General features: G+C 32.3%; 1 protein-coding gene across 1 annotated transcript in view; it reads left to right on the forward strand.

The window, feature by feature from the left end:
- The first annotated feature begins 711 nt into the window (after positions 1 to 711).
- The window catches only part of LOC140436841 (probable chitinase 2), a 37747-nt gene continuing 17367 nt past the window's right edge, over positions 712 to 21091 (forward strand). The window contains exons 1-4 of the mRNA XM_072525978.1: positions 712 to 870; positions 949 to 1137; positions 13437 to 13672; positions 20271 to 20398. Coding sequence (XP_072382079.1) covers positions 807 to 870; positions 949 to 1137; positions 13437 to 13672; positions 20271 to 20398 — 617 coding nt within the window. The 5' untranslated portion in view covers positions 712 to 806. The remainder of the gene's footprint in view (positions 871 to 948; positions 1138 to 13436; positions 13673 to 20270; positions 20399 to 21091) is intronic.

A 21091-nucleotide genomic window follows, 5' to 3' on the forward strand; every position in this document is an offset into this window, starting at 1 on the left:
GTAAAATGTATCTTCTGTACCGCCCTCTTTGTGGGTCTGAGTATAATAGTAAAATTTACTTATCTCTACATATATCATCAATATATATTGACATTGTTAGAATAGTTGGTCCTGAAAAGACCTGATTTGGCAAAACCATGTTGCATTGGTAATTGAAGGATTAGTTTATTAATTTCATTAATCGTTTTCCAGAGTATGTCTGATTGCGGTGGTCTTACTGATTCTGTAAGTGGAGGCCTCTTCGCGGAGGCTTCTTCTTTGTAGCCATAAAAACAAGCCAAAACTATAGAGCTTCAGTTTCAATTTAATGAAAATGCCATAATATAACCCAAGAAAAAGATTTTGAAAACGCGAATAACAAAAAATAGGTATTCCGACAAAACAGACTTTTTTATTTGAGAGAAGTAGCATTTTACACTTTGTAGGCAAACATCTCTAGGATTTTTGTTAAATGTACTGTAATACTAGTAATTTATATTAACAGTTTTCAAATAGTATAGAATAAAGAAGTTGCGCTTGCACCATATACAGTTATTCGAAATTTATCTACAAAAATTTTAATTTATCTGACATCATCAACAAATTAATAAGTGATTATCACCTCCAGTATCTCTGTTTGCGTTGTTAAAATAGTTTTATCTTTAGAAAATACTTAAAGCTTTATCAATTTGTAGCTAAAAGTGTTAATAGATCATTAATCAAATTCTTCATCATTATTGATAACAATATTAAAAACTATATAAACAATGTCTGTGCATTGATTTGCTTTTATTAAATTATATAAGATTTTATTACACTTCAGAAAAATGAGACTACAAGTGGGATTAGTTTTCGTTTCTCTAATATTTTTAGTGTGGCTTTCAGCTCCAGGTAAGATGATATGTAACTAATAGTTATCATGTTTTTATATTATTGATTTAAATTTTTTTTTAATGTAAATTATTTTAGCTTCTGGATATAATGTTGTGTGTTATTTTTCAAGCTGGGCTATATATAGAAATTATTCTGCAAAGTTTGATATTTCTAATATAGACCCCTCTTTGTGCACTCACATTAATTTTGCTTTCGTGGAATTATATGAAGATGGCTCTTTATACATAGTAGATCCTTGGGAATCCAACGATGATGGTGAATACCGTAAGTATACTTATTCATTTAAAATTTTTAGAGAACTTACGTAGATTATATAAATGGATCTTTGATTTAAACTAGAATACGCTGGTTCTTCGGATCGGTCGTTGTATGAGTAGTGTGGTAGGAGATGGGAACTTACGGCTCAGTTTTACTGATTGTATTAATCGTTAATGAAAGGCAAAGGCTTTTGAACGTTAGAAAAATCCGAATAAATATGTAGCTATTTCACACAATTTAGCTATTTTACACTTCATATATCTCAGTTTATGCCATTTATTACGTAGTTTGTAAACCTACGTTGTTTAAAATTTAATTATTAAAATTGTCAACAATGTATGTTATGCATTAGTTATTCTATAATATCTGATTAAAATCTCGACCTTTTCGATTACTCGATCATTTAACAATACTTTTAGAGATAATTTTATTTGAATCAATTACATATTTAAGAAAATATTTAAATACTCGTCCATAAGCCACTAAACAAAAGACCAATACGTTTTAAAATTCTGTTTTTACACTGGCTTGTGTATTAATTAAAAAATTTTTAACTCATCTAGATTATCCTAATTTATATCATTCTATAAAATTTTGATTTAAGTGAAGGTGGGGGAATTTTAAGCACTTAAGCAAAACCGTCTTTATTGTTGTGTATTAAGTTAATAAAACTATTTAAATTTAGCATTTAAACTAAAGGATTTAAGTAAAAACATAGCGAGGATGTCAAAAACGAAAATAAAAAACTGATGATAAACTTCTGCACGAATAACGAACTAAGAATAAACAACACTTTTTTTGACCACAAAGACCAACACAAATATACATTTAACAACACCCGTGGACAAAGATCTATGGTAGATCATATTATAACCAACAAAGATATCCATCGAAAAGAATCGACGTAAGATGCCTCAACTCAGCAGATGTAGGTAGCGACTATAGCCTAGTATTATGTAAAATAAGAATTATCCTGAAATACTTCCAACAAAAACAAAAATCAAAGTCGAAAGATTAAATCCGGAATTCACGGAATACTTATACAGGAAAAGAATATCAGAGAAGATCGCTGGGAATGAAATATGTGAAAACGATAACATCGAGGAAAGCTGGGAAAAACTCAAAAATAACATAATTAAAACAGCAACAGAATCACTTGGACAAAAAAAATTAACGAACACTAACATATCAAAAAAGTAAGACCATGGTTTATAGAGGAAGTGAAGACAAAATGTGAAGAATAGAAGAAAGCCTTTTTACAAAATAGAACGCAACAAACACAACAAGCATATAACCACTATAAACGAATCAGAAATGAAACAAATACTTTAGACAAATAAAAAGTAAACACTGGCGGAGCTTCTCACAATAGATGAAACACGACTTCTACGGAAATCAAAAAAAAATATGAAGAAAAATCAGAGGACAAAGAAAGGAGATGAACGAACTAATAAAAACGAAACACATTCAGAAGGAAACATGGTAGAATACTTTCGATCCCTATTTGCTAAAGGTAACTATAATGAACCACCAACACCAGAAGTGATGACAAACGAAGAAATAAATATTGAGGAGGAAGAAGTAAGGGAAGCATTAAGGAAATTAAAAAACAGAAAATCATTAGGAGAGGAGAGAATACCGAACGAACTCCTACCGAACCGGGTCAAATTAAACGACCTTATCCACTTGCTGTACTTACCGAACCTACTAAAGCTGGCAATGGGATAAGACAGGGAGATTCCCTTAGACCTCTATTGTTCAAGTTGATTAAGGATGAAATAATAAAAAAAGTAAGAACTAAAAAAGGATACCAAATAGGAAAAAACAGCTTAAAAAAATCTGTTATGCAGACGACACAATACTACTCTCTCAAAGTGAAGGTGATCTACAACGTATGCTGCACCAATTTAATATATCCGTCAGAAAATTTAACATGTTAACTTCTCCAAAAAAAGACCAAATGCATGGTTACAACAGCAAATTTACTAAGATGTAAATTGGAGCTGGAAGGTCAGATAATAGAACAAGTGATGGAGTTTAAATATCTAGGCATCACATTATCTAGCTATGGAAAGCTCTAAACCGAAGTGGAAGATCAAGTGAATAGAGCAAACAGAGCTGCAGGCTACCTGAATAAAACAATATGAAGAATTAAAAATATCGGAAAAGAAATGAAAGGCGGAATTTACAAAACAGTCACCAGACCAATAATAACATACACGGCAGAAACATGACCTGACACAGACAGACCAAAAAAGAAGTTAGAAACAGCAGAGATGCAAACACTTAGAAAATTTGATGGTAAGACACTATGGGACAGAGTTAAAAGTACAGATATACGACGTAGATGCAAGGTGGAGAACATCATGAACTGGGTAAGAAATAGAAGAGTAGAATGGAACGATAATATAAGCCAAATGACAACAAATAGAGTAGTAAAGACGGAAAAAGACGGTTCCCCAAGAGGAAAACGATCGGTAGGAAGACCATAAAAAAGATGGAACGACCACTTACTTGAGGCGCATTGAAAAACAGACAGACTCATGTCTATATAAAAAAAAATAAGAAGAAGAAGGACTATTAAAATTAATAAATTTAACTCACGAAAGTTAATCTTAGACGTAAAAAAGACACATAGAGTCAAACGGTAAATACACATTCTGAAATTATCAATTAAATTTGTTTGGCTGGTGCTACCCACCTATGTGGGTAGTTTTACGCAGTTTAACGGGAAATTTTATTCAAATTATAAGAATTATATAGTTTAATTTTTGATTAAAAAACATTTTATAATTTAAACTTAATTCAACACATATGTCACATATATAGTCCTTTTAACTTTCTATGCCCTTCTCAAATTCTCTACAAATCAGACAGACGTTCTCTGGGCTAGTCGGATCCATATCGTCTAGTTCATTATCATTACAGATGTCATTCTCGTCATACTCTGATTCCTCCGTTTCACTTTCTTAAAATTTAATCTGCTTAACTTGGGTTGATTTTTGGCCTCTTTGCCAAACATTTTTTCTGTTGTAGGAGCTACTTTCTTCTCGCATCCTTTTTTTTTCTTCAAGTCAGCTTCTTTGAGAATATTCTTGGTGTGGATGTCAGATTTCAGATCGTTTCTTTGTAAACGTCCTAGTTTTTTTGAGATTGTGTGGACTTTTGATAGTGGTGATTAACCTGAAAAAGAAACATTGACATTTTCCTTAATAACCTGATTTTCCAGTTGCTTTGTATCAGATGCTCTATTTTCTTCTTCTGTATTTTCTGTTGCAACTGTTCGGCAGGCAAAAAAACTGCATCTTTAAATTTATCTTGGTCAAAAGTATAAATATCAGCAAATCCAAAGCCAGCAATCCCTTTCTGCATTGTAACAACTTTTGGATAGGCTTTGTTAAAAATCTCAGAAAGCTGAAAGTTAGTTATTCTCTGGTGTTGGTGTTCTTTAAGATATAATTCACATTCCTTTTTATAGGCTCCTTTAACAGAGCTAAAACATGAAAGGTCGAGGACCTGGTGCTTTTGGGAAGTGTGCGGAGGTATGGGCATGAGGTGAATTTAATTAGCTTTACAAAATAGATATAACTTCAGTGTAATATGACTGGTGTGATTGTCAAGTATTAATAAAACTTGGGCCTGTGGACTAAAATATTCATAATATTTTAAAGTGCTTTAACCACTCGTAAAATAGCTTGTTATCTATATAGCCATTGAAGTTGAGCATTGATCCTCTTCCTGGGGAAGATGAACATTGGTGGAACGTATCCTCCAGACGTACTCATCGCACAAACTATTGTAACGGTCTTTCCTTTTTCCAACGAGATTGCAGAACCTACTTGTTTGTATTTTTTTTTAGGCCAAAGTTCTTTATACCGTCGTTCTGCCAGTCTTATCAACGTTATACTTTCGACCTGCAGGAAATTCAAATTTATCTGATATTGAAGCAATATTCGAAGAAAATCCCTTGACCTAAATTTTCTTAATGGCAATTATTCGAATATTACTTATCCCCTCTGGTTTTTTCAGACTTACTTCTTGGTTTTTCTTTCTCTTTAAGTTACCAGTATTTCTCAGCAAGTTCAGTCTCTCAAGAAAAATTGCACCTGATTTTATTTGTGTCCGCATATTTCGCACCCTCAGTGCAAGACTGCAGTAAGTCAGAATAAGTAAGTTTTGAGATAAAGACGATTTTGTTTATTTTCGTACTAATATCGGTGAAATAAGACACAAGTTTTAAGAAAAATTATCATTTAATTATGATTTTGCATGCTTTTCGGCCTATATTACATTAACCAAAAATAGAAATTTAAATAAAATAATATTAATGCTAAAAAAATTAGGAATTTCAAAGTTACAACACTTTTGTACGGAAAAAATTGTTAATCACTACACATTTAGTATTAGAATTTTAAAGTTACAACACTTTTGCATGGAGAAAATTGTAAAAAGTGTAGACACATTTTCTGTTAGTTGTTGTCCTCTTCTCGTATATCATCTTGGGCCAAAATATTTTTATAAAAACTATGGTGGGCTTCTGACATCACACCCGAATGGCATAAGTATACCAAATCTTTCTTTTTGGTCATTTGAATTTTTCAATATTTTTATTTAAATTCAAAACAAAAGGACTATAATAAAAATATGCAAATCAGGCTACCTTGAGTAGAGTGATTAACAAAAGGATTGAAATTCACTACCTTAGTAAAAGTTGGGAATTATGTTAGTCAGTATTGTTAATACACAAGTTTTAAGATAACTGTTTTTCCTTTCATAAGAAAAAAATGCTTTTTGGCTGTAAATAATTAGTCTTAATTTATGTGTTTTTAATCCAATCTAATAAATAAATGGTCAAACGACATCGCACCCATTTTATGGAAAATATAATGTCACACAAAGGACATAAAACTTACATAAATAGATTGGTCTCGTAAATCTTTCTTTATTGTTTCGGCCGTTAATGAATTACGTAGACACGCTGTATATTAAAATTAAACACAACAGATATGGATATTAAAATAACAAATATCTTACTTTTTTCGCGCCTTTCATTGCTTGTTATCGAAACCATTGCAATGTTCCGTGCAAAACTGTTGTAACTCTGTTACATTAGAAATACATCAGTTTTGCACGGAACTTACGTATAAAAACGCAAAATAGTTAAACTGTTGTTATTGTAATATTTAGCCGGTTAAACATTTGAAAGTTACTAAAGTTTTACAGGGGATAGATATGCATGTTTACAATCGAATTCCATGATTACTTCATTTTCATAAAATTTTGAGTTACTGCAGTCTTGCACTGAGGGTGCGATTTATACACCAACACCAAGTTTCTGCTCTCTAATAGTGATACCATAAAATATTTTAGCTAACTTCGAGATATATTTAGTTAATTATTTCTCCTATTTTTCTGTAAAGATGAGCTTTCGATCTAGATTAGACATTGATCTCTAATTCATCCTTATTTTGTAACGAAGAGAGAAGATTTTACATTTCGTCTCGGAAAGAATGAAACTTCATCCAACATCTCTAATTTTTTGCCTGAGCTAATAGCAAATTTTCTAACATCTGCAATTAAATAGTCAGCCTTAGGTACTTATTTTTACCCTTGTTGCTTTTTATTTTTGTAGCAAGCAAGACAATGATAGGTTATAGAGTAATTTTACGCTGCTTAAATTACCCTCATTTTGTGCGCAATATTACGCCATACGACAGTAACTACTAAGTTTTATAAAAATATTAGAAAGAATACTTCCAGTGTTTTCATTTGATAACATAAATATATAATAGTACAAGAAAGATAAACGCTTACCTTGTTACACTTTGCAGCGCCATCTTTTTTATAAAAATCTTTCTATTATCATTGAAGTATCAATACTAACACACCAGCTAAGACCGGTATATTTGGATCGAATCTGTGTATATTTACCCACTACTTAAAATTCCCCCACCCTCCCTTATTGAAAGGTTATGAACAAGAAAAGCACTAATATGCATACGCTATACTTACACAATAATACTTTATCCTATATTGATTACAACAAAGTATTGGATAGTATGAGTTACAAGAATATTTACAAATTACATAATTTTACAAAAAAAATCAATAAAAAATATAAGTTTTTTGAGAAACAAGTGGGTAAGTCGACGTCTATGTATGTCTGTTTCAATGCTAAAATTACCTATTTTGTCGTAATAATAATAAAAACCAAATATGACTATGATGTCGATGCCTTTTCAACCACCGAAAACATACAGTACATTTAAGCATTTTACACCTCTAAACGATTAACGGAATTCGCAGAAAATCTTTCGTTATAGTAAAGGGCACGGTAAACTGCACTGGTGCTCTCCATTATTTTACATTGTGGACAGTGTTTATAATATACACTTCGCTAAATTTTAGGTATAAAATAAATATATTTGTCATTAACCTGTTGTTCACAGTTTTGCACATTTTGTTACATTTTTTTTAATAAATAGTATTCTTGCATAATGTTATTTAACGTAAATTTCTTTCATCTACTTGTTAATTAATTCTTTTTTGAAACAAATACTACCGTGCTAAGGATAATTTATATTCAAAGTAGATACACAAAAACCTAGAATATTACTTTTAATTTTTGTTAAAAAATTCTTCGGAGTAAATAAGAACGATTGTTTGAAAAAGAAGTTATTTTTAAAACAATGCTGGAACATTTTGTCAATTTAAATAGTGGTTGTTAGATTGGCCATATGTCTGTTAGAGTGTACCGTTTTTAAGACGTCTGCGATTACGGGTTAAAGTTAGGGTTGTCAGAAATGAAACAAATACTTTAGTTAGACAAATAAAAAGTAAACACTGGAGGAGCTTCTGACAATAGATGGAACACGACTTCTACGGAACTCAAAAAGAAATATGAAGAAAAATCAGAGGACAAAGAAAGGAGATGAACGAACTAATAAAAACGAAACACATTCAGAAGGAAACATGGTAGACTACTTTCGATCCCTATTTGCTAAAGGTAATTATAATGAGCCACCAACACCAGAGGTGATGACAAACGAAGAAATAAATATTGAGCAGGAAGAGGTAAAGGAAGAATTAAGGAAATTAAAAAACAGAAAATCACCAGAAGAGGACAGAATACCGAACGAACTCCTACCGAACCGGGTCAAATTAAACGACCTTATCCACTTGCTGTACTCAAGAGCGATACCTCTAAGAATAATCAAAACGATCGAAAATATCAACGAAAACAACACAATCAAAGTAAAAGTAGAAGAATAACTTACCGAACCTATTAAAGCTGGCAATGGGATACTACAGGAAGATTCCCTTAGTCCTCTATTGTTCAACCTGGTTAAGGGTGAAATAATAAAAAAGTAAGAACTAAAAAAGGATACCAAATAGGAGAAAAACGGCTTAAAAAAATCTGCTATGCACACGACACAATACTACTCTCTCAAAGTGAAGATAATCTACAACGTATGCTGCACCAATTTAATATATCCGCCAGATAAAATTTAATATGTTAACTTCTTCAAAAAAAAGACCAAATGCATGGTTACAACAGCAAATTTACTAAGATGTAAATTGGAGCTGGAAGGTCAGATGATAGAACAAGTGATGGAGTTTAAATATCTAGGCATCACATTATCTAGCTATGGAAAGCTCGAAACTGAAGTGGAAGATTAAGTGAATAGAGCAAACAGAGCAGCAGGCTACCTGAATGAAACAATATGGAGAAATAAAAATATCGGGCAAGAAATGAAAGGCGGAATTTACAAAACAGTCACCAGACCAATAATAACATACACGGCAGAAACATGACCTGACACAGACAGACCAAAAAAGAAGTTAGAAACAGCAGAGATGCAAAAACTTAGAAAAATTGATGGTAAGACACTATGGGACAGAGTTAGAAGTACAGATATACGACGTAGATGCAAGGTGGAGAACATCATGTACTGGGTAAGGAATATAAGAGTAGAATGGAACGATAATATAAGCCAAATAACAACAAATGGAGTACTAAAGACGGCAAAAGACGGTTCCCCAAGAAGAAAACGATCGGTAGGAAGACCACAAAAAATATGGAACGACCACTTACTGGACGCGCATTGAAAAACAGACAGACTCATGTCTATATAAAAAAAAATAAGAAGAAGAAGGACTATTAAAATTAATAAATTTAACTCACGAAAGAGACATAGAGTCAAATGGTAAATACACATTCTGAAATTATCAATTAAATTTGTTTGGCTGGTGCGCAAAATTGCCCACCTATCTGAGTAGTTTTACGCAGTTTAACGGGAAATTTTATTCAAATTATAAGAATTATACAGTTTGATTTTTGATTAAAAAACATTTTATAATTTAAACTTAATTCAACACATATGTCACATATATAGTCCTTTTAACTTTCTATGCCCTTCTCAAATTCTCTACAAATCAGACAGACGTTCTCTGGGCTAGTCGGATCCATATCGTCTAGTTCATTATCATTACAGATGTCATTCTCGTCATATTCTGATTCCTCCGTTTCACTTTCTTAAAATTTAATCTGCTTAACTTGGATTGATTGTTGGCCTATTTGCCAAACATTTTTTCTGTTGTAGGAACTACCTTCTTCTCGTTTTTTTTTCTCTTCAAGTCAGCTTCTTCGAGAATATTCTTGGTATGGATGTCTAGATTTCAGATCGTTTCTTTGTAAACGTTCTAGTTTTTTTTTAGATTGTGTGGACTTTTGGTTGGTAGTAGTAATAAACCTGAAAAAGAAACATTGGCTTTTTGATTCACCAGGAATTGGATATATTTCAGAATTTACTTGTGGGGCTGCTTCTGAAGTAATATTGCCATTTTCATTAATAACCTGATCTTCCAGTTGCTTTGTATCAGATGCTCTATTTTCTTCTTCTTTATTTTCTGTTGCAACTGTTCGGCAGGCAAAAAAACTGCATCTTTAAATTTATCTTGGTCAAAAGCATAAATATCAGCAAATCTAAAGCCAGCAATCCCTTTCTGCATTGTAACAACTTTTGGATAGGCTTTGTTAAAAATCTCAGAAAGCTGAAAGTTAGTTATTCTCTGGTGTTGGTGTGCTTTAAGATATAATTCACATTTCTTTTTATAGGCTCCTTTAACAGAGCTAAAACATGAAAGGTCGAGGACCTGGTGCTTTTGGGGAGTGTGCGGAGGTATGGGCATGAGGTGAATTTAATTAGGTTTACAAAATAGATATAACTTCAGTGGAATATGACTGGTGTGATTGTCAAGTATTAATAAAACATGGGACTGTGGACTAAAATATTCATATTTTAAAGTGCTTTAACCACTCGTAAAATAGCTTGTTATTTATACAGCCATTAAAGTTGAGCATTGATCCTCTTCCTGGGGAAGATAAACATCGGTGGAACGTATAAAGGCCTCCTAAATTATCTGTGATAAGGACAATGTCATCTGCGAAACAAAGATGGTTAAGTTTTCTGCCGTCTATTGTTACTTCTCTGTGGTCCCAATTGACCATCTTAAATTCATACTCTAATGCCGTTATGAATAATTTCGGTGACAATGTATCTACTTGCCTTATCGCACGTTTTATTTTTATTGGTCGGGTTTTATCGTGTATCGTAACAGTCATAGTGGCATTTTTGTCATCATCATATAACGGGGGTCCTACGGCGATTGCCGCTTCCCGCATTTCAGACTCCATCTTTTCCTATCTCTCCAATCTCCCTCTAAGCCTCTAGATTGCATTGTTTTTGTAATTTCTCTTCTCCAGGAATTTGGTGGTCTTCCCCTTTTCCTTCTTTCTGGTGGAACATACATTAAGGCTTTCTTTGGCCACCGCTTCTCCTCCATTCTCATCACTTGACCATATCATTGTAATTGCCTTCCTTGTATTCTATCTGAAAGAGTATCTCTAATTCCTGTAAGGTTTCGTATTTCCTCATTCCTGATTCTTTCCATTTTCGATACTCGACATGACCTTCTAAGATAATCCATTTCCACAACGTCTACTTTATCTCGTTCATTCTTTGTCATCGTCCAACATGCAGCACCATATGTGGTAATTGGTTCTACAATTGCTCTGTATACGCACAGTTTGGTATGCATTTTTATTTTATTAGACCACAGTAATGAATTCAGTATTCGGATGCATTTTTCCCTTGGGTTATTCGGTTTTGTACATCTATCTTAACTCTGCCATCTGCTGATATGATGCTTCCTAGATATTTATACTGGTTGCAGCCTTTTATAACTGCGTTTTCAAGCCTCAGATCTGTGGTATTTCCTCCAATTTTTAAATATTCTGTTTTACTTATGTTTACAGTAAGCCCCCATTTGGCATATTCCTCAAATAATTTTTGATTCATATAATGTATATCTTCCTCATCGGTTGCAACCACCACCTGATCATCTGCAAATAACAATGTATACAGAGTTTCTTGTCCCACTTCGATGCCCATAAATCTACATTTATTTCTCCAATTCCTCAATGCTTCTTGGACGTATATTTTAAAGAGTGTCGGTGACAAACAGCATCCTTGCTTTAGGCCTTTAGTGACTTTAAATTCATTTGAGGTTCTGGTTCCAATTTTTACACAACTAACTGCATTTTCGTATAATTTATATATCGCTCGGATATACGTCGAATCCAATCCGGACCTTTCGAGGACCTCAAACATTTTCTTTAACGGGACACTATCATATGCTTTCTCAAGGTCTATAAATACCAAATGGGTCTCTCTACTTCTTTTGACACGCTTTTCAATTATTTGTCGTAGGATAAATATATTATCAAGGTAGGATCTCCCGGTACGAAAGCCGCTTTGTTCTTCAATATCTTGTATCTGTCTTTCAACCCTCTTCTTTAATATTCTGCCATACAACCGGCCCACAGAGCTCGTCACACTAATACCTCTATAATTGGAACAGTCTCTTTTATTCCCTCTCTTATATATGGAGCTTATATATGATTTATTTCAATCTTTAGGAATTTCCTGGTCTCCACACATACATTTATTGAAAAGGTCTACTATTAATTCTAAAAGTGCAGTCGGCCCATATTTAATTTTTGTAAATATTGTAAATAAGTTCACTATACCTATGGTCAATCCCGCTGTCATTCATTGCTTCTATAAGGCTGTCTATTTCGATCATGTCGAACGCTTGAGGAAAATCTTTGAAAGTGAGGACAAGAGCTTTGTTGTATTCTATAGATTTTTCAATGAGCGTCTTTACTGTATGGATGTGATCATTAGTATCATAATTTGATCGTAATCCTGCCTGCACTCTCGGTTGGTAGAAATCTAATTTTTTCTTTAATCTTGATGTCACTAACCTAATAAAGAGCTTGTATATGTGATTCAACAGGCTAATAGGTCTATAATTCTCTAGGTCCGTTCTATCTACTTTTTATGTAAAAGGATGGTTATAGCATTGTTCCATTCTTTCGGTACCTCTCTGTGCTGCAAACATAGATTAAACAGTTTTCTTAATTGATTTAATAGCATATCTCCTCCATTTACGATAGCTTCTATTACACTCCCATCCTCTCCAGGGGATTTGTTATTTTTCATTTTTCTTAACGCTTGTCGAATCTCATCTACCTTTATTTCTGGCATTAGTTCGGAACCTTGATTTATGATCTTCACGTTTACTTCCATATAATTCGTCGTAGAACTCTCTCTTTCTAACTTCTCTGTAGTCAGCTTTTTATCCCCCCCCCCACCCAGAATTTTTGATCTCTGTCCCCCAGAATCTGACATCATGGTGTTAAGGGGTATATTGGCATTTAAAACACCACGCCTGCCAGACGAGCTGGTGAGTGGTCGCAGTATCACAGCCGGTTAAATCAACTTGATTGCCGCCTGTGACTTGTACCGCACCTGTCAGGAATTGTATTCCTCAGTCAAGGAGCCACTAATGACACAGCTGCTGACCTGTGTCATTTCCTCAGTTGATTCACGGGTATTTATTTGGCTAAGCATTATTCTTACCTGTCTTGTATACCTACAGGAACTTCTCTAGCAGCCATTGGGACGCGTCTTGTCGAGGTTGAGGACTCCCCCTCCCAGCCTGTCTTGCGCAGAGTACTGGAGGACCCCTACTAAGTTCTGTGTCGTATCTTTACGCAAGCTGACACCGACACAGTTATATATGCGCTATAATACAGCTATAATAGATATATATGGAAGTATAATGGACAAAAAATAAAATATTGGTTTTTAACTTAATTAGGAAATAAATACTTAATCAAATAAATATACGTAAAATTTTGTCCATAATTTGTAAATGTCCATATTTAATTGTTTTAGACGGTTTTAAAAACCTGGCCGCCATAAAAAAAACTCATCCAGAAATAAAAATATTGGTTAGTCTTGGAGGATGGAATGAGGGTTCCAAAAATTTCTCTTCTGTGAGTGCTGATTCCGTACGCAGGAAACTACTGGTATCTCAAACATTAGAACTAGTTGAAAAATATAATTACGATGGTATTGATATAGATTGGGAATATCCAACATTAAGAGATGCTGCTCATACCGAAGATAAGGTACGTTGTTTATTCTAAACAATTAACATGAGTTTTATGTGGTAATAATAAATGCATAAATCATTATTGCAGTTATACTGTATCTACTCATAATCCAACAGGCAATATAACACAACTCTAAATGTAACATTACAGTGTAATACTTACTATATATATATATATATATATATATATATATATATATATATATACAGTGAACGGCTAAATTATAGAAAAATTATCATTATTTCGAGAACCGTCGAGTTTTGAGGTCGAAACAGGCCGTATTTTGTTATAAAATACCCATTTTGTAACGTACATGAAGTAGGGATGACGTCACTTGTGTAAGTGTAGTGACATAACCGTTAATTTTTTTAAATAGAAATTGGTATAATACGACACCTCATTTGAATGAGAATTTAATTCTCTATTTAACGACATTACATTTTCAACTAAGATATTTTTTAAGGGTAAAAAAACAATTTTTTTTTTATTTAAATTCAACTAAATTACAACTAATTATTTAATTCATAATGTACTTTAAGGTAACCAAATTATGCATAACAATTATTTTAAATTAAATGTTCGAACTGCCATCCATCGGTTTCTGCGAAATAAATACTTAAAAAAGCAAAAATAAGTAAAAATAATAACGGACACACAAAGTGAAACACTGAAACTTTTTGTCAAATGGTAATTCAAGCTAGTGATAGTGGCAGAGTTACTGTAATATGGTTGTAAGGTTGTAAAAAACTTACGTTATTGAGATCTGTCTTTCGTGTATGTTCTACTCACAGGTGACAAATTCACGAACCACTCATTGATTGAGTGGTGCGTGAATTATTAAAAAATATAAAAATTGCATGGTGTAAGAGACCAAACTTAACAAATTATATTACTTAAACACATAAGAAAAAGACAATTACAACGATTTAAAAACGCCACGTGTGCCGGCCAACAATAGAGCGTTAGGTTAAGAGTAGCTGAAGTTAATACTTTTGAAGATAAACATAGATTTTAAAAGCGAAAGACAAAAAATTACTTACACTGGTTACTTATTTCATTTTAACTTAATTTATTGTTTTATCGTTTATAAAATTTTGAAAAATAAAAGATAAAAACATTATGGATTTAAAAAAAAGTTCTTCACAGTCGTGATTCGAACCGCGGTCATTAGCTGTTGTTCAATCACAAATTAACCCCTTAATTTGTAATCTCACATTATTCTTAACTTCTTAATCTATTATAGTTTCACCGTGTATAAGTGGCATTGTGAAAATGATATCGAGTAATATTTTAATAATTAAAGTCCATTCACCTGTTAATGAATTGTCGAATAATATATTTTTTCTAATTGAACTTCCTAAGTGTTGCAATGATGGCCTAGATTAAATTGTAATATTAGCTAATAGTTTAAAGTTGGTTAGTATCATAGAAGCAGTAACCTCTGTGCTGAGGTATGAATTATTTGTGAGATTATAAATTGGGGATTTGAGCTCATGTGAGCACAGTCAATCATAGGTAGTTACCTAACGAACATCATATTGTGTAATTACCAGTAGCTGTCAATAAAATCAAAATTTTTACTCCACAACTTCAACCTTTTATTATACCTATCATCGTATATCGACAAGAAGCGGACAAAAGGGCATTTACAAACCGAATCGAATCTCAAATCCAAGTTGAAAACTTTCCAACTGTACAAGCCGTGACAGTGTAATGACCAGGGTTCGAATCCCCACAGGAAAGAAATTTTTTGTTTTTTTTTAATCCATTATATTTTATCTTCTATTGTTTTTTTAAATCTTTTAAATGACAAAAAGTTTCTTGAACCGTACTATATTTAATATAAAATTAGTATTTTTTGGGTTTAGGTTCAATAAAATATATTAAATTTAGGACTAGATTTTATTATCCATTGAAATCAACGTTTCGGTAGAAAACCCTTGTCTTTGTCAAGATTCTAAAATATACAAGATTAGGAAAAAAAGTTATTTTAAAATATATAAGACTTGCCAAAACGTAAAACGGAATACTGACAATAATAAATTATGATTTTGTTCAATTACTATAGTAAAAGTTAGTTTTGGATGGTAACTGTTAAAATTATCTAAAATTTCGTTTATTTTATTTGTTAGAATAGCACAGATACAGTTATCGATATAGCGGTAGAAGAATGGTACATTAAAATCTAAATGACTCACGACAGATTCTTCCAAGTCTTCCAGAACCAGTTGAGCAATGACACTAGAAATACAATGTGCAATAGGTGCAAATAATAAAATAAATTTTCTGGATATCACCTTATATTGCATTAATAACACAGTTAAAACCATGTGGTTTACAAAAGAAACATGGTCTTCACGATATTTCCACTACAAATCTCATCATCCATTCTCACGTAAGAAGTCTGTAATTATAAGTCTTGCTGATAAATCTATAAAACTAACAGATCCAGAATACAGACCAACTGCAATAAAAAAAGCAAACAATGCCCTTCTAAATAATACACACACCGAACATCTAATCGAAACTATTTTCAAATCAAGACTTAATAAAATAATACAAATTACAATAAACCCAACAGTATTAAAACTACTTATACAACTCTTCCATATATAAAAGGTTTATCCGAACAATTAACAAATTTTTTAGCCAAACATAACATAACCGTGGCTCACAAAGGTTATTTAATGACCTTTTAAATAAATATTTCACTGAACTAAACACAAACTCAAAAAATCAAATGTTGTTTACGAGATACCATGTATTAACTGTGAAGGTGTCTATATCGAGCAAACCAGTCAACTGCTTCAATCCAGAATTTGTTTTCACAAATATTATTATGTCAAAAACAACGTTACTGCGCTCACAAAACATGAAAATGAGAAGAAGCATAAATTTGAATTCGAAAACATTAAAATTTTAAGAACCCAACAAAAAAGGAACGGGGAAATAAACGAATCAATAGAAATAAAAAGAAATACCAACGCAATCAATTACAAAAAGATACACAGAACCTAAATAAAACATTTTTAAATCTGATTTAAATAATAATAAATATAACACCATAAAAACTCTTAAAGTCATAACATATCTCCACTTTACCTTTTTCGAATACACCAACTATATGCCCATATAATATAATTATACACTAATGACAGTAAACCATAAAATATCAGAAATAAATTTTTACTTGTCAATTCATTAATGTCAGTGTCCCGTTTTACGTTTTGGTAAGTCATATATTTTACAATAGCTCTTTGTTCCTAATCTTTTAAAATATATTTTAGTATATTTGAGTCGCTCAGAAGCAGAGTGGCCTAAGTGTAAAATTGATGTTTTGAGATATCGGCAAATAAAGAATTGAGCTAAAAATGAAACCAGTTTTTTTTATTAACCAGTATTATTTAATTCACTTACACAAACATTTCTGGAACCTAATACATTATATGAGTCGAATGCGCAAAAAAATTAACAAGAAAAAATCTTTTTTTCTACAAAAAAAAGTCAGTTAGGCCACTATGTCAAATATTAAGCTTTTACGAAAAAACATAAAACTTTCACTTGGGTCACCTATTCATCTGTTTCCGATCCAATATCATTATCTATTGCCTCCACGTTTGTCTTCAGGTTTATGTAAAAATCATTATAGACCGGCGGAATGTAAGGAAGAAGACTCTGAAGGTCTTTATACTTTAGTTGCTCTATGGGTCTTCCAGCAGGATAGAGGATGTCCAAGTAGAAGTCTTCTCTTTTTATCTGAAAGACGTCTGTTCTTTTTTTTGTGACGTCAACACAATTAAATAATACACTCTCGTTATTAGAATACTTAAAATAAATTTTGAATGGCTCTTCTGATTTGAACATTAGCCACTGTATTTTAAGCCATTCTACTTTTATATCTTGCTCTCCTTTTTTTCGGTTTGTAAGTAACTTCTCTAGTTTTTCAGTACACTTAAAATTTTCAGAGGTCATTTTAAATACCTGAAATTTGTTCTTCTTTTTGGAACTGGAAATAACTTTCACCCAATCGTCTGGCAAAAAAATGTCTTTAAAATATCGTTTTTGTTTTTCGATCACTCCAAAGTCTCTGTCACATGGCAAATAGGAGTGATCGGAAACTAGAAACTTGTGATGTATGACTGTGAGAATGAAAGTAATGAAGACACTCATGTATGTACAAATAGATGCCAGTTTAATATTTCGATTCTGACCTCCGCATTGCTCGCTGTACAAGATCAAAACTGGTGTGTTAACATATGTTTTTACGTAGTGTAAAATGCAAGAACCAATTTCTTTTGGGCTACGTGAGGCTATGCCTTTATGCCATACATACATGTGTATCTGTTCTGTCGTTAGATTGTAGATGCCAAAACAATACGTTCACAACTGTCTCTTGTAATAAACCACTCCCGTAGAAATACTAGGAGTAGCTAAAGTTTTCATCAAATCAAATGTAATTACTGTTGTGGTATCTTTATTCTTGGCTGCATCTTCCTTCAATCCACTTTGAGCTGCTTCTGCCTTCCGCAGGTGTAACTCTTTCTCTGTTTCCATTCTACTTTTTTTTACACCTACACAGCTTTTTATTTTCATGTTATAAGCGTCACATCGTTTGCAAGTGTCAGTGAGAGGATAACGGAAATGAAGATTAAAATATTCATTAAATATTTTCGAAAAGATGAATTTGGATACCTTCACTTCTGGTTCTTCACCTTGCACATACAAATCATAAAGTTTTGAGATATTTAAATCAGGTGACAGATACTCTCGATTAGGATTTTTGTTGCGGCTATAGTGTGATGTATATTTGGCAAATTTGTTAATGAAATCTTTTATATTTTGAATATCGGTTTCCCTTGTCTTATTCTTAGGGGGGTGCTTGCCTCTTTTATCTAGTGGCGGAGTGATTAATTCGCCACCTATTGATTTGTTTATTAAAGCTCTGGTGAGCCTTCCATCTGAAACTTGTAGAGCTTTTTTGAAAAATACAATGTAACTGTTTGATTTACAAACAGTTACATTTCACCTGATTTTTTCGGTAATGTATAAATTCGTGTCTTAGAACGTTTATTATGGTTTTGAGCTGCTGTATGCCGACCTTTGTTGACAACATTTACTTGTATATTAATGTAAGCAGTCTGTAAATTAAAATCAGATAAGTTGTAGAAACTTTGAAAAATATTTTTTCTTTCTTCAAGAGATAACAACAAATGACACTTTCGTGGACAGCTGCAAACTCCATGAAAAAATTGTTTCTTAGACACAATTCTACCACGAGAATTCAAATATAATTTTCCTGAATTTCTTTCCAACTTAGACTTCCCCTACTTGATCCAGGTTCCACAAGTCCATCTTCTATGAAGCTTTCCGTAGTTGTAGAAGACTCAGCATCAGAAGGTGGATGGAAGTCAGAGCCAGAATCTGTTTCAAATTCACTGGGTTCACGAGTACTGGATGTATCCGACAACGGCATTTCCAAACTATAACAAAAATATTCTCTATTAATTATTAATTTAAGTGATCAAATTTCTTTAAAAAAAACTTTTGAATAAAATCCTTTACAAATGTCTTTAAGTTAAAGACTAACCTATACTTTTGGTAACATCGCTTAGAAAACCATAAACATACCATAGATATTATAAAAATATGTCTAAGTAGAAAACTAGCCTGCTTTCATCATTTTAAGGTTATAATTTTAAGGCTATAATCTTAAAAAATTTAGAATCCTAATTTAAATTTTGAGCCGAGATATTTACAATCACTATTAATTTACACTAAAATACAATAATTTACTCACCGTTGCTCAAGATTGCACAAACATAAACCGTATAAAAGGCTGATAGTACTTTAAAGAACGAATTAACGCAAGACAAGACTGATACAAACACACAAGGCAAGAGTGACAATGTCTAAAATATCATACTGCACACTGGCCCAACTGTCAGTTGGGCCACGTTTCCATAACTAGATCATGTGAAATGTTTACGTAGCCTAACTGTACAAGTTGCGCCATCTCTTGGTATACAACGAAATGTTAGTTAAGCCGATCTGAAATGAAAGATATGATAAAATGCCACCTATTGTACTACCTACCTGAATTATACAAAAAAATCAGTTGGGCCACTCTGCTTCTGAGCGACTCATTTTAGAAACTTGAGAAAGACAAGGGTTTCCTGCCAAAAAGTTGATTTCAATAGACAATAAAATCTAGTCCCAAATTTAATATATTTTATTGAACCTAAAACCAAGAAATACTAATTTTATAACATATATATATATTGACTGCAGGATTGATGGATAACTTTTGCTACAATGAAATCGACATAGGAACACGTCTATAATTTTGTCCTATTTTTTGTTTCCCTCTTGATATATTTTTTGCCTTCAGTATGTTACGATTTATATTAACGACTGGCTAAATGACCAAGTGTAAAAGCAAAAAAAAAATTAAATATGTTATTTGCTAAGAAACAAAAAAAAAGATGGGATTGTTTATTATAATCTAGGTAAAGTATTTTTTAATACATAATAAAATTTTGGTATTGCAATTTATTATTTACCATGTATGTATAGACTGTGGGATTAATAAATATTTTATTATTATGTTCTGCAGGAAAACTTTGTGTTACTACTGAAAGATTTTAGCGAGGCTTTTAAACCAAAAGGTCTTTTGGTAACAGCAGCTGTTGCAGGAGCAGTAGATAAAATTAATTCTGCGTATGATGTTGACGAAATCACAAAGTAAGTAATTTTTATTGGAAAAATTATTTTATAATTTTTTTCTGATAATAACTAATATAATAAAATTAACATCCTTGTCAATTTTAACGATTTTGTCAGTAACTTTAACTAAGTCTATAATATTTTGTTGTAATAATGCATATGCCCAGGTAACAAAATATGTCTAAAAGGCGTCTAGTGGGTGTCATGTTATTGGTCTAAAAGACATCATTCTAAACGTCGGATCGATATCCAAATGACGTCAGTTAAAAGACATCGAATGAACTTCAAAATGGGAACCAAATTAAGACCTAGCAGATTTAACGTCCATTGGACGTCCGAATTTTGTGAATTGGACGAATTCGGAATGGGAATTCAAAGGAAAACTAACATGGTCGTAAAATATCAAATAAAAAAGTTCTCGTGTACCGTAAAATAGTGTATATAAATATAAGTATAAGTATAAGTGGATATAGAGGTCTTTAAAACACGCGTGATCTTTCAAGCACGACGGTGCAGCTGGAGTTGACGTTACAATTTATGTACTCCTGTCAGGTCAGATAAAAATATTTAAAACTGTTGATGCTGCCATGGTAACTATAAAGCGCGCGCGTTTTTGAAAAATAAATTTAAATACGCTACGGCGTATTTTAAATGAGCAAAATGGGGTATAAATAAAAAAAATTATTTTTATTTCGATATACTCTGTACGAG

This window comes from Diabrotica undecimpunctata, chromosome 3 (assembly GCF_040954645.1).
Source record: "Diabrotica undecimpunctata isolate CICGRU chromosome 3, icDiaUnde3, whole genome shotgun sequence".
NCBI lineage: Eukaryota > Metazoa > Arthropoda > Insecta > Coleoptera > Chrysomelidae > Diabrotica > Diabrotica undecimpunctata.